Consider the following 15,105-nt stretch of genomic DNA (forward strand, 5'->3'; position numbering starts at 1 on the left):
TATATTACTAATAGCCTCTTAATTTTACCCAAAAAGCACTGAATCAAACTATATTTACTTTAGAAACTTACTATACATTAGATCTTAAATTAAATAAAAATACCATGCTTTTTATTCATCTAAAAATAAGAATAGTAAATTGTTAAAACTCCGTACTTCTTCAAAAACAACCATAACCTGACAATAACTAAACCTGAGAAATTTTAATAGTGAAAAAAGACACTTTTCTTGGACTTCCAAAAATAAATATTGTAATGTGATTTACTAAATTATGGAGAATATCATTCGGAAAGTTGATTACTTACACACTCTTTTCTTTTTATAAGGATTAATTAAAAAGTATTCCTTAAGGATCTCATTGATTCCTCTACTTGTCTTTGATGGAAGCTCTGAATTTATTTAGAATAGTGGGATAAAATACAATCTAAAATATGGAAGGGTGAAGTACACTCAAGCAATCAACAAGCAAGTATTTACGGAGTTTCTGTAAGACACAATTCCTACTTGTGGAGTATTTTGGACTTGTGGGTAGGAAATCAGGAGCTACTGAAGGGTTTTGAACAACCCTGAGGAGAAGTGTGCTGAGAGAAGTGCAGTTCAAATGGTAGTTATGAATTCAGCTAAGAGGTGGTTACTATATTCCTAAACGGACATTGTAAGACCGTGGACCAGAGTGTGGTCAGTGAAAATAGAAAAGAAGGTGTGATTAGGATTCTAGAAACATACTGTGGAAAGACTGGTGACTATCTCAATAAAGAGGCAGAGAAAAGGAGATACTCAAAGATGATCCCAAGACCTTGATTCCAAGTGACTGGAAGGATGGTGGTATTACTAATAGGTAGAAGCTGGTTTGAAAGAAGATAAGAATTTCTGTTTCAGAAAAATTGAGTTCAAGGCGATAACAAGGTAAGTTCAGAAAATATTACCTGAATGGGCATGTTGGCTGCAGCCAATATTCTTCTCTCTTCCCTTAAACAATTTGAAATAACTACAGCTACATGCATTGGATTTCCATGAAATTTTCCCTGAAAAAAGTGAGCAGAAACAACATAAAAGCTTAAATATACACATCCTAAGGAAACATCACTACCTGCAATCAAAAATAATCTCCCAGTAAACATGTGAAATTATTTGGGATTTGTTCCAACAATCTATTATAAAGCCACAGAAACTTACATTGTGAACATAGACTCCTATGCGGCATACTGCTCTGTTTTCAAAAATCATTTTTAATAGTTAAAAATAGTTCCTGAGCCCCTTGTAGGAAAGACTCTGCATACACACTCAGGGGCATCTGTTTACTTAGGCTGAGGATAGTTTTTAGGTAAAAGAATTACTTCTCTGCAAATTACTATGAACCAGCGTGGTCCCAGCTGTTGTCTTGTTACCCCTGTGCTCCATGCATGCTTAAAGTCTTTCTTTTGGTCCTCATTTGGTGTAGTTCACATGGAGTAGCTCATAATTATATCGATATACTAGAGTGAAACTCTATTACACATTTCAGCAACAATATTTTTATGACATCTAAACACATACATCTTTTATTACCAATGCTAATGGTGCAGATATTGTAAATTGGCAGCCTGGGGGCCTAATGCAAAGGTATATTGTGTCAGTTAAAATATTGCAATACCTTCAGGGGGAGCATGTACTACCCACAGTTGTCATAGTGTCCACCACTGAGTGACCCAGGCACTCATTGACCTTACGTGCCAGGACCCTGGAGGTATCTGCCTTTTCTTGGTTTACAGGACTAATTTTTGTGTGTGTGAGGAAGACTGGCCCTGCGCTAACATCTGTGCCAATCTTCCTCTATTTTATGTGTGGGATGCCACCACAGCATGGCTTGACGAGTGGTGCTAGGTCCACGCCCGGAATCTGAATCTGTGAACCCTGGGTCGCCAAAGCTGAGCACCTGACCTTAACTACTATGCCACCTGGCCAGCCCCTCCAGGACTAATTTGAATGACATCATCATTTTTAGCGTTAAACTTCTTTGTTACAAGACTTTTTCCAAGGCAGGCTTAACAGGAAGCACAATAAATATAGACAAATGCATTTATTTAGTTTCTCTCTACCCTCCTCTCTGAAGGAGGTGCTAATTATCCATGAAATGTTTTGCCAAAAGGTCAGTAGCAGAAAAAATAAAATAATAATTCATAAAGTGGAAAATTAACAATTAATCAAAAGTAGATTAAACAGACTGGTAAACCAAAGGGTCTTTCTAGGAAAAAAAATGGTGTTATTGGCTGTAAATGTTTTTATGGCCTTGACTGCTACCACAATTTTATTAGCAAATTCATGTTAATTAGCACTTTTATTTGTAAAACTATGATAAATGCCAAGTATCTGAGTTCCTGTTCTTCCATATTCTATAGCTTTCAAAACTCTTTTCCTCGCCCTTAAATCAGAAAACTCCAAAAGAAAAAAACAAAAGTGGATTGAGAGAAACTCATGAGGTAAAGAAATTTAAGTGACCCTATTTGTTAAGCAGGGTTACCAAATTTCTGATTTCTGCATGCTGACAATTTCAGATTCTCCCTAGTTAGAATTTGTTCCTGTTACTTTTCCTATCTGTTGGTTTTTTCCATATACCTTCCCTTCAACTCTTCAAGAAAAGCTATGTTTCCTCATTTTGCCTTTAATTTATTTTTAAAATATTCCATTGATAAAAATAAAGGGCTTCTTCTAGGGCTAATTTGGAGGCTCTATTACTTACGTAAACTTGAAACTCTTCCCATTTAGGTTCAGGAGTTCCTCTAAGGCCCCAAGAATCATCATTATTTGTCTTTGTTTTTCTCGCTGTTACAGGAGTCATTCGTTGTTGATCATGTAGATACTTTCAACATTTCTCAGCTCCATTGTGTACACTTTTTCATTTTCTTTCTCATTTGAACTTGTTTTACCTTCCCTTTCAGATTCAGTTCCCCTCCATGTCTTGTAAGGTTAAATTATTCATTTTTTCTCTTTTGTTCAGAGCCAAGAATCACCATTGTTTTCATCCAGGCTATCTTTTCACTTTCCTTTTGCATTTTTCCTACCTTTGTCTCTCACTTAAATGTATGAGATAAAAACGTCTTTTGGAAAATTGATCACTATGGATTCAAAGCCAAATTAGCACTTTTTATTTGCCAAAGATGTACTCACATCCACCTTTCCATAGTTACCATCTCTATGGACCTCAAAAAAAAAGGCAACAATGAAAAACAAAAACAAAAAGACAAAACAAAAATACCCCTAAGTGTGCATTGGTGGGAGGAAGGAAGAGAAAGCCACAGAAGGAGAAGCTGCCCATTTTCTATAGCGTGTCCATCCTCTTTTGTATAGGTATTGCACTTGTCTTCTACTGTGTGGCCTGTCTTTTCACTGTCTCATAGTGTCAGTGAATAGAAGTTTTTAATTTTAATGAAGACAAATTTATCAATTCTTCTTTTTATGGTTAGTTATTTTTATGACTTAAGAAATCTTTCCCTAATCTGCAATCACAGAGCTTTTTCTCCTATACTCTCTTTTTAAGTCTTTATAGTTTTGCCTTAGTTGTAATTCACTTGAAGCTTGTTAATAATGAAAGGCCCCTTTCACTTTTTTCTATATGGATACTCAGTTGCAACAATATTTATTGAACATTCTATTCTTTCACCTCCGCTCTGTTGGGCCAATTCTGTCACAAATCAAGTGTCCATATGTGGACGGGTTTGCTTCTGGGCCCCATTACATCTTATGGTTCTGTCTATCTCTGTTTTACCAACAGACTGTCTTAATTACTAGAGCTTTATAATAAGTTTTGATGTCAAATAGAATAGGTTTTCTTTGCATTTCCATATAAATTTTAGAATCCCCTGTCCAGCCACACTCATACACACAACCATGTTAAGAAATTTGAATGACACGTTTAATCTTTAGATACATTTGAGAGTCTTGGCATCTTTATAATTGTGTTCTAATCCACTTATTTAGGTGTTCTTTAAAGTCTGTCTGTTAAGCTTTATAATTTTCCAGAGATTTTACACATTTTTGTTAGGTTTATCTTTACGTAGTTGGTATTTTTGATAATGGAATTAACAGTATCTTTCCTTCCCAGTTGTTTTTGCTGGTATGTAGAAATACATTTGACTTTTATGTATTGATTTTGAATCCAGCAACTTTGCTAACTTTTATTAATTCCAATAACGTATTTGTAATATCTCATCAATTCTAAATATTTATCTGTAGATTCTTTTGGATATTCTGCAAACACAAATCATATCTTGTGTGAATATTGCTAAAACTTTTCTGCCTTTTCAATCATCTAATTTCCATCAGGATTTCACCTTCATCCTAAGACTTATTTAGAAATGTATTGGTTAATTTCCAAACATAGGAATTTTCAACTTATCCTTTTTTTTTTTTTAACTGATTTTTAAAATACATTTTAAAATTCTGATCAGAACAGATGTTCTGAATGACTTCAATCACTTAAAATTTGTTGAGACTTGCTTTGTGGCCCAGTTCATGGATCTTTTGAAAATGTTCCAGGTGAGCCTGTCAAGAATGTGAATTCTGCAGTTGTTGGGGACAAATGTCTTACACAGGTTCATTAACTCTACCTTGCTAAGTGTTTTGTTCGAATTTCTACACCCTTGCTAATTTTGTTGCCTGATTAATTTTATCAATTATTGAAAAAGGTATGTTAAAATCTGCTTTGTGAATTTTTCTCTTGGTGATTCTGTCGTACACATTCAGATTTTTATTTACTACTAGTGAGTCAAATCGTTCATTGCTATGAACTGATCTTTATCTCTAATGATGATTTTTGCCTTGAAGCAAAAATATAAACTGACATAATGCTTTTTATCACTTAGAATTTTTATTTTATCCCTATTGAGAAAACTCTTTTGATTTAGTTCAACATATTTATAGATATTTGAAATCACATATCAGTACTGTGCATTTATAACAGAGTAAACATATGTGAAACAAATTGGTTAGTAGATTCCTAAAATTTCCTCACATATTTGGAATTCAACTTTTCTGAAACTCTTTTAAAATTAGATCCGTCAGCATCAAAACTTTTTTATAAAATAATGTCCTCTGGGCCATCAAGAATGTTAGTGAACCTCTTTTCTTTAAAGTGTGCACAACTATTGTCTCCATTATGCAAGTTTTGATGCTGACGCTTTCTTGATCTTACCAGAAATTCTCAATAGAAAGCTTTTAGACAAGAACCAGAACTTACCTTCCTTCTGCAAATGGTCCTTAAATGCTTGGTTGACTGAAGCATTGAGGGATTGTAGTGGCCTAGTCATGCCATCATGGTTAACAATTATATCACTATATTTTTAGGTGAAATTATTACAGTCATGTGTCACTTAATGCCTGGGATGCATTCTTAGAAATACATCAGGCAATTTCATTGTTGTGCAAACATCAGAGAGTGTACTTACACAAGCCTAGATGGTATGTGTAGCCAACTATATACCTAGGCCATATGACACTAATCTTATGGGAGCACCATTATATATGCAGTCTGTTGTTGACCAAAACATTACTATGTAGTGCATGAACTGTATTTCACTGTTCAGATATGTGCCCGTAAAATCACTGAGAACTAGAATACATAGTAGGGTCCCAGATGTCTATACCAGAAGACTTCTAACCTGTCCTCTATTAGCTCAACCATCATCCACACTACTTTGGTTCACTTCCAATAACATCTTTGAAGAAGTTCTTAGACATTGTTTTACAGTTTAGATTAAATATGGCACTAACTTTAGCAATTGGCAGTTAGGGATAAGATTACAGTGATTCACTGCTTTTCATACTTTTGATCATAGTAAAGATCCTATTGCACTGACAGTGTAATCTTAAGTCTTGTCAAAGAAAGTCGACCCCTCTTCCCCAGCATTACCTGTTTGATTAAACACATATTTTAATTTTCCCTCAATGGCATGATGCTGGAAGTTAAGTGCATTCATTTCAAAATTAGCAGGAAGTTTCTGATAAACGGATATTGTATACCTTAATGATAATCCTATGCAATGCATGATTCATTTGCTCCAGCCTCCTATTGTGCTGAGATTTCATTCATCTATTGTGAGGAATTTGGCAATTTCTCTTGCCACTCTTGCTTTGTATATGATAGGCAATCCTTTTGCATGAATCTCAGTAATGAAACATAATACAGCTTCTACTTCTGGGCATCTTTATGCCACCCTGTAAAACACTTTATTGTTGCTTTCCAAGAAAATATGGAATTTAGAGTCATCCATCAAGTGACAAATAGTTTGCTTAACAAATATCAAATTTATACCCTGCTGATTTGTTCCCATCCCATTCTGCATATGTGATAATTATTTAATTCTAAATCACAGTGTTATATTGATGACACTTTAAACAGCAATTAAACTCAACATGTATTGTACCAACAGTGCACATAATTCAACTGAAGTCATAACAACATGAATAGCTATAACCCAAATTCACAGCACAGGAAATGACAGAAACACTGTGATTGCTACCTGACAACAGCAATTAAGAGATACTATTGATTATAAGATGCATTTTGATTTCAGAGATGTTAAAATGCAGAAAAAAGGCATCTTAGAATCAATGAACATGCTGTTTTATTCTTTTGCTACTTTATGCTAAATTCCTTGTCTTTCCTTCAATTCCTCTTCGACTGCCCTTCCATCTAATTTCTCCATTTGACTAGTCACTAAAGAGTGACTAGTTCATCTGCTCTTTTTCTCCCAAATGGTTCAAGGAGCACCAGAGGCAGAGATAAAGGATGTAAGAAGGCTTGCTCAAAATAATCTCCTAAATTCAAGTGTCACAGAATCTAAGATTTCAAGAACTAGGCATTCACTCCTTTGAGTTCTTTCCCCAAGGATCTCCTTTAAAATGCAAACACATAAGGGAGAGTTAACACTATACTTAATTAATTTTCTCTCCATTGTGAAGGATTTATCATATGTTGTTCTCTGGTTGCAGTGACCTAGCAACAGCAAGATGAGAGTGTTGGGTCCCAAGTCAAATAAAAGAAGTTTGTGGAAAGCCTTGAAAGAGGGAGGCAATAGTAACCAAAGAGGTTATAGGATTCTGAAGAAACATGTACCCAACTGAGCTCGGGTTCCTCTAGAAGCTAATCCTGAGACAAGGATTCCACTGCAAGAAGTGTAATTGGGAATTGATCCCAAAACACACTTATGGGAGTGGTAAGTGAGACAAGGAAGAGAAGGCATCCAGTAAAGGGTGCGCTATCAAGCCACTGGCTAAGATGGGCTGGCAGCCCAGTGAAGAACATGTGACTAAGAGTTATCTGCCCAAGGGCTTTGGGAACTGGAGTATTTTTACACCAGCTCTTGTCACCATTAGCCCTGAAGCAAAAAGCTGCAGATACTGGCATGTACAAGTCCACATGATTGAACTAAAATGGTGAGACCAAACCATTTCTGCTATACCAGTTCTTCTCCTAACCTCAGTTTGAAAAATTTTTCACTTCTCTCTTTTTTTTAACTACTATGTTGCACTCAAATGTTGATATTTTTTCCTTTATGGTATCTCTGGGACATAAAGCAGTTGTCTCCAATTACAGAGTAAAATGTGTTCATTCACATTTTTATTGCCAATCTGCAATCTACTATTCACTTCTGATTGCCAACTGGCTCTCTCTCCTTTTATCATCCTAAAAGCTGCTGTTAAATCATTTCTATCCTTGCCCCCTACCCGTGTCAAACACGCTGGCCAGTCTCTCCAAAACAACATGCTCTCAGCTTCAGTCTCATTATTTCCTTCTTTTTGTTCTTAGCACACAATTTTTCTTAACGGCTTCTACCTGATATCTCCTCACTAGAATCATAAGCATTTGTCTACAGTGAAAAAGCCCCCACTGTATTGAAGAAGAGCTGATCTAGTTGTCCTAAGGCTGATTCAGATGTAGAATGGTCAGTCAGATTTAAAAAGCAACGATCTTTTATGGTAATTAAAACAACAATGAATACTACACGTGTTTTAGGAACGCTAAAATCCAAAAGACTGACAACACCAAATGCTGGTGAGGGTGCAGGATAATGGGAAGTTTCAAACGGTACAGCCACTTTGAAGTACAGTTTGACAGGTTCTTACAAAGCCAAAACTACGCTTTCCATACAATACAGCAATCATGCTCCTAGGTATTTATCCAAATGAATTAAAAATTTATGTCCACACAAAAACCAGCATACAAATCTTTATAGCAACTTTCTTTATAATCATTAAAACTTGGGAGCAACCAGGATGTCCTTCAACAAGTGAATGGTAAATAAACTGTGGTACATCTATATGGTGAAATATTATTCAGTGATAAAAACAGATGAGATATCAAGCCACACAAAGACATGGAGGAAAAACATATTGCTAAGTGAAAGAAGTCAGTCAGAAAAGGCCACATACTGTAAGACGAAACTATGGAGACAGTACAAAGATCAGTGGTTGTCAGGGATTGGGGGGGAGGAAGGGAAGGGGAGGATGAAGAGGTGGAGCACAGAGGATTTCAGGGTAACGAGACTATTCTGTGTGAAACTGTAGTGGTGGACACGTGACGTTATGCATTTGTTAAAACCCACAGAATGTAACACACCAAGAGTGAAGCCTAATGCAAATTACGGACTTTATTGAATAATAATGTATTGTTGGTTCATCAATTGTAACAAATGTACCACATTAATGCAAGATGTTCATAATAGAGGAAACTCTCAGGCAGGCGTGGGGAGAGGCTAAGGGAGTCTATGGGAACTCTCTGTACTTTCCACTCAATTTTCTGTAAACTAAGACTGCTCTGAAAAATCAAGCCTATTTGTTTTCGTCCTACTGAAGCCACGGTTCCCACATCCTTATGCTATTCCTTTCACCAGGAATGAACAAATTCAGATGTACAGAGTTGCCCGGTCCTCTTATTCAGCAAGCTTTAAATTCTGTCATCACCACAAAGATTTTCTTGATAAAAGAGAAATGAGGTATAGACTCTCCATGGATAGACATGATTAATGCCCTATTTCTATTTATGCTAATAATACTTACATCTTAAAACTAACAAAAAATTAGCAGCAGGTATATATAGCTTTTCCTGGCTGATTTTTTAAATTAAAAGAAAATACTTAAAGGCATCAGGTATGTCTTCTATAAATTCTGAGCATGTTTCCTGCACCTTGTTCTATGTCTGTGAAGGCTTAAGTTGGCCTAGACAATTGCTCTGTGAAGCAGCCAGAGAACTCTCTCTATAAAGTCAGCGGACCTGAGTTTGTGGCTGTTACTAGCTGTGACTAGGCAAGTCACTTCTTAACCTTCATGACTTCAATTGTCCTATTAGTCTTTTGGGATAAGAATACTTGTCATTCATCATAGAGTCATTGTGAAGAGGCTGGCAGACAATTGAGAAAGAGCTTTGTAACTTGTAAAGCACTCTATAAATATAAGGAGTTTTCTATGTCGCCTCATGGGCGCATTAGGGGAGTTTAAAGCTCATAAATGGTAAATCAACAAAAACCAAAGATATTATTTCCTATTAGTTTCACAGAAATGATCAAAACTGATATAAAGCCAATAAGGACTGAGTTAGGTTCCAGGAAATATATTTACATGAATATAAAAGAAACTCCAGAAAAAGAAAGGCTGTATTTGGGGTTTTCAAAACATTAGACAGTAGGGACTTTCCTGGCATTTCTTTAGGACTAACTCACACATGCATACAAATACACTAAAAACTGCTTTGAATAAAATATTAACTCACACAAGCTAGCAACTAGAAATAATGATACAGTGCTCTCACCTGAGCACAATTCATATAATCTTCGGAAGAAAATAATTAATGCCACACTTTCTATGTGTAGAAAAAAGCCTGGGAAGGAACTCGTCAAACTCTGAAGATCATCCTTGGGGAAACAGGGTGGGAGGGGGTGGTTATTTCACTTTTACCTCAATTCTTTGGTATCGTGAATATTTTTTTTTTTATAATTAAGCCTGTGTTACTTTTATGATTAAAACTAAACAAGAAGTGATAAATTACACATATATACTCCATATCATATCTTTCTCTTTGCTTAATTTAGGCAGAGTTTTTTGTAAAAGATGAATGTGGGCTTTGAAAATTTGTCATTCAGGTGAAAAGGGAAAAAAAAGAGAATTGGAGCCCAATCAGACCATTAAGGTGACTAAAATTCAATACTCTTGGGGAATTCACTGTCTTGTAATTAAGAGATCAATGAATTGCTTAATTCAAAGTGACAGGAAGAGAACAAGGTAGATGCTAACTCAGTTATCATTTACCTGCTTGAACATAACAAGCACAGAACTTGCTGTTCACTGAATCCCTATTATAGGAAGGCACTTCATAAGCTTTGTTTTTAATGCTGACAATAGACTGCAAGGTACATAATAGGAAGCCCAGGGATTGTGTCATTTGTGAAAAGTCATGGAACTCAGAAGTTAAGGAGAAAGAACTCTTCAAGTCCAGGTGTATCTCATTCTACAAACTATGACCTTTCCAAATTACAACTGCTGTTTAAAAAATGCATTCCTTCTTTATTGAACCCTTGAGCCATGGCTGTGTGCAATTTTATTTTCCCTGGAAATTATTTTATAATATTTTCTATGATAAATCTGTTCAAGGACTAACCATTCTTTATGGAACCTCAAGATAGCCCCGGTGGTTAAACAGACAAACCGACAGACACTGACCATGTGTTTGATTACAAAATTATTAAGTCACTTTTCCTCAGGTGACCTAGATCTTAATACCTCTGGCAGTCATACTTGCTGTTGGTACAGGCAATCTGCCATGGGTCCTGAGCGATCCTGCATGATCTTGCTGGGTATGCCAATGTTGCACGGCCCTGACCATTCTTCACTCGTGTCATTTTTCAGGGTTGTGTTAGCAGCCAGTAACCTTACGTGATGAGGTAACATCTCCCCCCAGCTAAAGAGCAGACTTGCTTCCTCTAGCTATAAAAGCACCCAATTCCTCAAGTTCAGTGTTCCTCTCCTGTAACACAACCCACTGAGCGGGCAGAAAACCATTATGGGCCCACTATGTCACCCCGGTAGGACTTGGGGGACATGGGGAATCAAATGCATATGGGCATGAAGCTCTGACTGCTGCTTTTGCTATGAATAATAAAGTGTTTGTCTCTGATCTAGAAATTTCATGTCTTTTTCTAGCACCCATGAAACAATAACAAGCTTACTTGTTAGCTTGAAAGGAAGGTAAAATCCAAGACTCTGCACACTTCTTGATACCTACTTGTGTTGTAAAACTTACCACATAGCATTTCCATTACTTATTTCTATGTCTGATTCCCCATTGAGACTCTGCATCTTTCACAAACGTGGATTGGTCTTCTTCAAGACTAATCTTGAAGTAGCTGTCACCTTATAGGAGCCTCATAAACACTTGGTGAATGATCAAATGAGAGGATGAATAAATTACAGTAATCCCCTCCTGAGATAAAAATAGAAAAAGCATATGAGTCAATCTCTGTGTTGGTAAAGACCTCCGTCTTTAAATCCTTCTGGAGTTTTTATCAGTCCCTTGTTCCTAGTAGCCAGGAAGATATGAAACTAGAGTCTTGAGATTAGTTGGAAAAGACAGCAAGGTATGGAATACTCCTAGAGATGGCAACTCTGCTTCTCAAAGGCCTGAGGGGATGCTCACCATGGTTGACCAGTATCATTGGTGAGGCTGCCTTCGGGAGACTTGAAGCATGAAGGTTGGCCCCTCAGTGGGGACATGCTCTGAGTCTCCTGCTCTCTGTATGTAGGACACATCCTTTACTGATGGTAAAAGAATCGGTGGCCTTTGCGTATGCTTGGTAGGATCCTTTAGTCCCTCTTTCACCCTTACTCACATGATAACAAGGATGCATCATGCTCATAATTAAAGCGTGTTTAGACAAGAGTATAAAGAAAATAGGATATTAAATGTAAATATTGGTAAAGAAGGCATACACACATTTCTCTTGTTGATTATATAATTATGTATCTAGAAAAAAATCTAATTAAAAATTAGAAAAATTAAAAATTAGAAAAAATCTAATTAAAAATTCTGGAATGAATAAACAAGATGACATTTTTTTACAGTGGCAATAACTATCTACAACTGAAAATGGGGGAAAATATTGCATTCAGAATAATAAAAAATAATTTTTAAAACAGGAATAAATTTAACAAGAAAGGTACAAGTCTTATACGAATTAAACTGGGGTCACGTTGAAGACTTTAAATAAGATTTGAGAGGGCATAAAACATAATATAGAATAAACATAACATAGAATTCTAGCATGTGGAACTTACTGTCATAAAAATGTTAATCATACCAAAATAAATACGTATGTTTAATGCAGTTGAAGTTAGACTCCCAAGAGTTGCTTTTGGAGGGTTTGGGTTGAAGGAAAGAGTCAGTAAAGTTCATATGGAAGAAATGTTACACAATAGTTAGGAAAATTCCAAAGGCTAATTAATTTTTCTGAGCTTGAAATATGTTAGGGAATTTTCTAAGTGTTTTATGTTTTGCTTCATTTAATATGCACAACAATTGTTTGCAAGAAATAGTATCATAACAACTTTACAGATAGGTAGACTGAGGTAGAGAGATGTTAAGTAACTTGAAGAGTCAATTTGACTCCAGAGCTTGTGGGTTTTTCGTGTGTGTGTGGGAGATTGGCCCTGAGCTAACATCTGCTGCCAATCTTTCTCTTTTTGCTTGAGGAAGATTGTCCCTGAGCCAACAGCGGTGCCAGTCTACCTCTATTTTGAATGTGGGATGCCCTCACAGCATGGCTTGATGAGCGGTGTGTAGGCTGGTGCCTGGGATCTGAACCTGCAAACCCTGGGCCACCAAAGCAGAGTGCGTGAACTTAACCACTACGCCACTGAGCTGGCCCCAAGAGTGTGTGCTTTCAACCAATTAACCACTAGTCACGGTCTCCAAGTTGAGAGGAGGAGGACTTGCCATACGAGATATTAAAATACGCTGTAAAGTATACTACATTTATAAAGCATGACATATTATAAAATATACATTATAATCAAGAGTATTGACATATAACTAGATTAGCAGAGCATAACAGAGTGGTAGAAAATTATCACGTAAGGAAATTAACATATGAAAAGGTGGTATTTCAGTTTAGTCAGAAAAAAATGATTGTTTAAAAAATTTTACTGGTATAACTATCAATCCAGAAGATAAAGCTAGATTTCCACATACAGAATTCTATGTAGACTAAAGACTTAAATTTTTTAAAATGTTAGAATAAAATTTAGGAAAACGTGCATAATCTAAGGGTTAGGAGACTTTACCCCCAGAAACTATACAAAAAAGATAAATTTTTCACTACATTTAAATATTTTTTTGTATGGAAAAAGATGTCATAAAGCCAAAAAGACACATAATAAATTGAGGAAAATATTAGTAACTCACATGGAAGTGTTATTTACCATGAAAGATATTTTTTAAAAGTATTATTTTTAATACATAAAGAACTCTTTAAAATTGATAAGAGAAAGCCCAACAGAAGAAAGTGAATGGGAAATTGACAACAGAGCACATCCAAATAACTAATAAATGTGAGAAAGGATGCACAGTCTCACAGATAGTCAGAGAAAAGCAAATTCAAAGTAAAAAGAGAGATATTATTTCCCAACAATCAGGCAGGCAAAATTAGAAAGGGAGATAAATGCCAATGGAGATATGGGGAAGAGGTCCTCACACACTTTGCTGATGGAAATGTGAATTTTGCAACCTATTTGGAAAGCAATCTAACAATATCTACTAAAATTTGAAATACTTATATCTTTGACTAGTAAGTCCATTTCTAGGAATCTACTCCATAAAAATAAGAGCACCACAGCCCACAAGAATTCACGTACAAGGTTGTTTGTTACAACACTGTTTACAGTAGAGAAAAACTGGAGGTGAAGTGCTTACTTATCTAACGGGAATGGCTCAACAAATTGTGGCACATCCGCTCCATGGACCGTTCTCTACCATTAAAATCAAGAGATTTCTGTGATGCAAAATTTGGAAAGTAGAGAAATGAGTAATAAAACTTCATTTTGTAAAGGACAAAATCTTGACTTCCCCATTTATAAAATTCCATAAACACACACATAATACGCATGAGGATAAATTGTACATTTCCCCATTTTATGGAAGTAATCAGATACAGGTATGGAAAAGTGCACAATGGTTGTTAACACTGATGTCTTTGGGGGTGATGGTGTGGATGGAGGTAAGAGAAAAAGGAGTTTGTAATAAAAAATCAGCATGTGTAATATCTAGTTTATGGTAAATTATATGTAAGAGTTTATGCAGTAAAAGCATGAAAAGATACTGACCAAAATTTTAATGGTGGTTATCTTATTTCGGTGGAATTTCAGGGGATTTTCAGTTTCTTCTCAGACTTTTCATTATCGTTTGAATTTTTACAAAGATTTGTGTTACTTAAGCAATCGGAAAAAAATTAAAAGGCTATTTTTACCATGACAAAAATTCCATCAGTAAAAACTTTTATTAATTTACATATTGTGCGAAAATTAGGACTCCTAAAGAAAGAAGTGGAAAAATCATTCCAATCCGAAGAAGAAAAACCATTCTCTGAAGATGGTTGACATTTATGAAGTAACCCTCAAAGCGTCCCTGTACATTTTCCATTGACCAAATATCTGAAATCTATTTGAACTCTAGTGGAAGTATTAATACCATCCGCTAGTGAGAGAAATGGAAACTAAGGGATTGCTATTAGCTCATAAATAATGGAAAGTGAGTGCCCAAATGACCTATTACTCACCGCGAACATGAGGCCAGGTCCCAGAGCCAGGTCTAAAACTGTGAATCCTAATGTTGGTTTATAGACACCCAGAATGACACTTCATAGTGGTCTTTAGGCTGGCCTAAAATACAAGTCACACTAACATATTTATATTAAATGTGACTTTTTCTCTCACAGCTGCTCTAGAAAAGATGCTAACTGGGTGAAATTTGTCCCACAGGTGCCACAGCCTTTTAAACTGACCAGCTCTGGCTTCCATGACTACTTTCAGCTTCCATCAAAATGTATGTATCTCATTCCCTCCGTTCCTTGCTCATTTAGAGCT

General features: G+C 35.9%; 1 protein-coding gene across 1 annotated transcript in view; it reads right to left on the reverse strand.

Moving 5' to 3' along the window:
- LOC124237771 (signal transducer and activator of transcription 4) overlaps nt 1-15,105 on the reverse strand; it is a 93,949-nt gene that overhangs the window by 37,038 nt on the left and 41,806 nt on the right. The window contains exon 4 of the mRNA XM_046657748.1: nt 927-1,025. Coding sequence (XP_046513704.1) covers nt 927-1,025 — 99 coding nt within the window. The remainder of the gene's footprint in view (nt 1-926; nt 1,026-15,105) is intronic.

This window comes from Equus quagga, chromosome 4 (genome assembly GCF_021613505.1).
Source record: "Equus quagga isolate Etosha38 chromosome 4, UCLA_HA_Equagga_1.0, whole genome shotgun sequence".
NCBI classification, from domain to species: domain Eukaryota; kingdom Metazoa; phylum Chordata; class Mammalia; order Perissodactyla; family Equidae; genus Equus; species Equus quagga.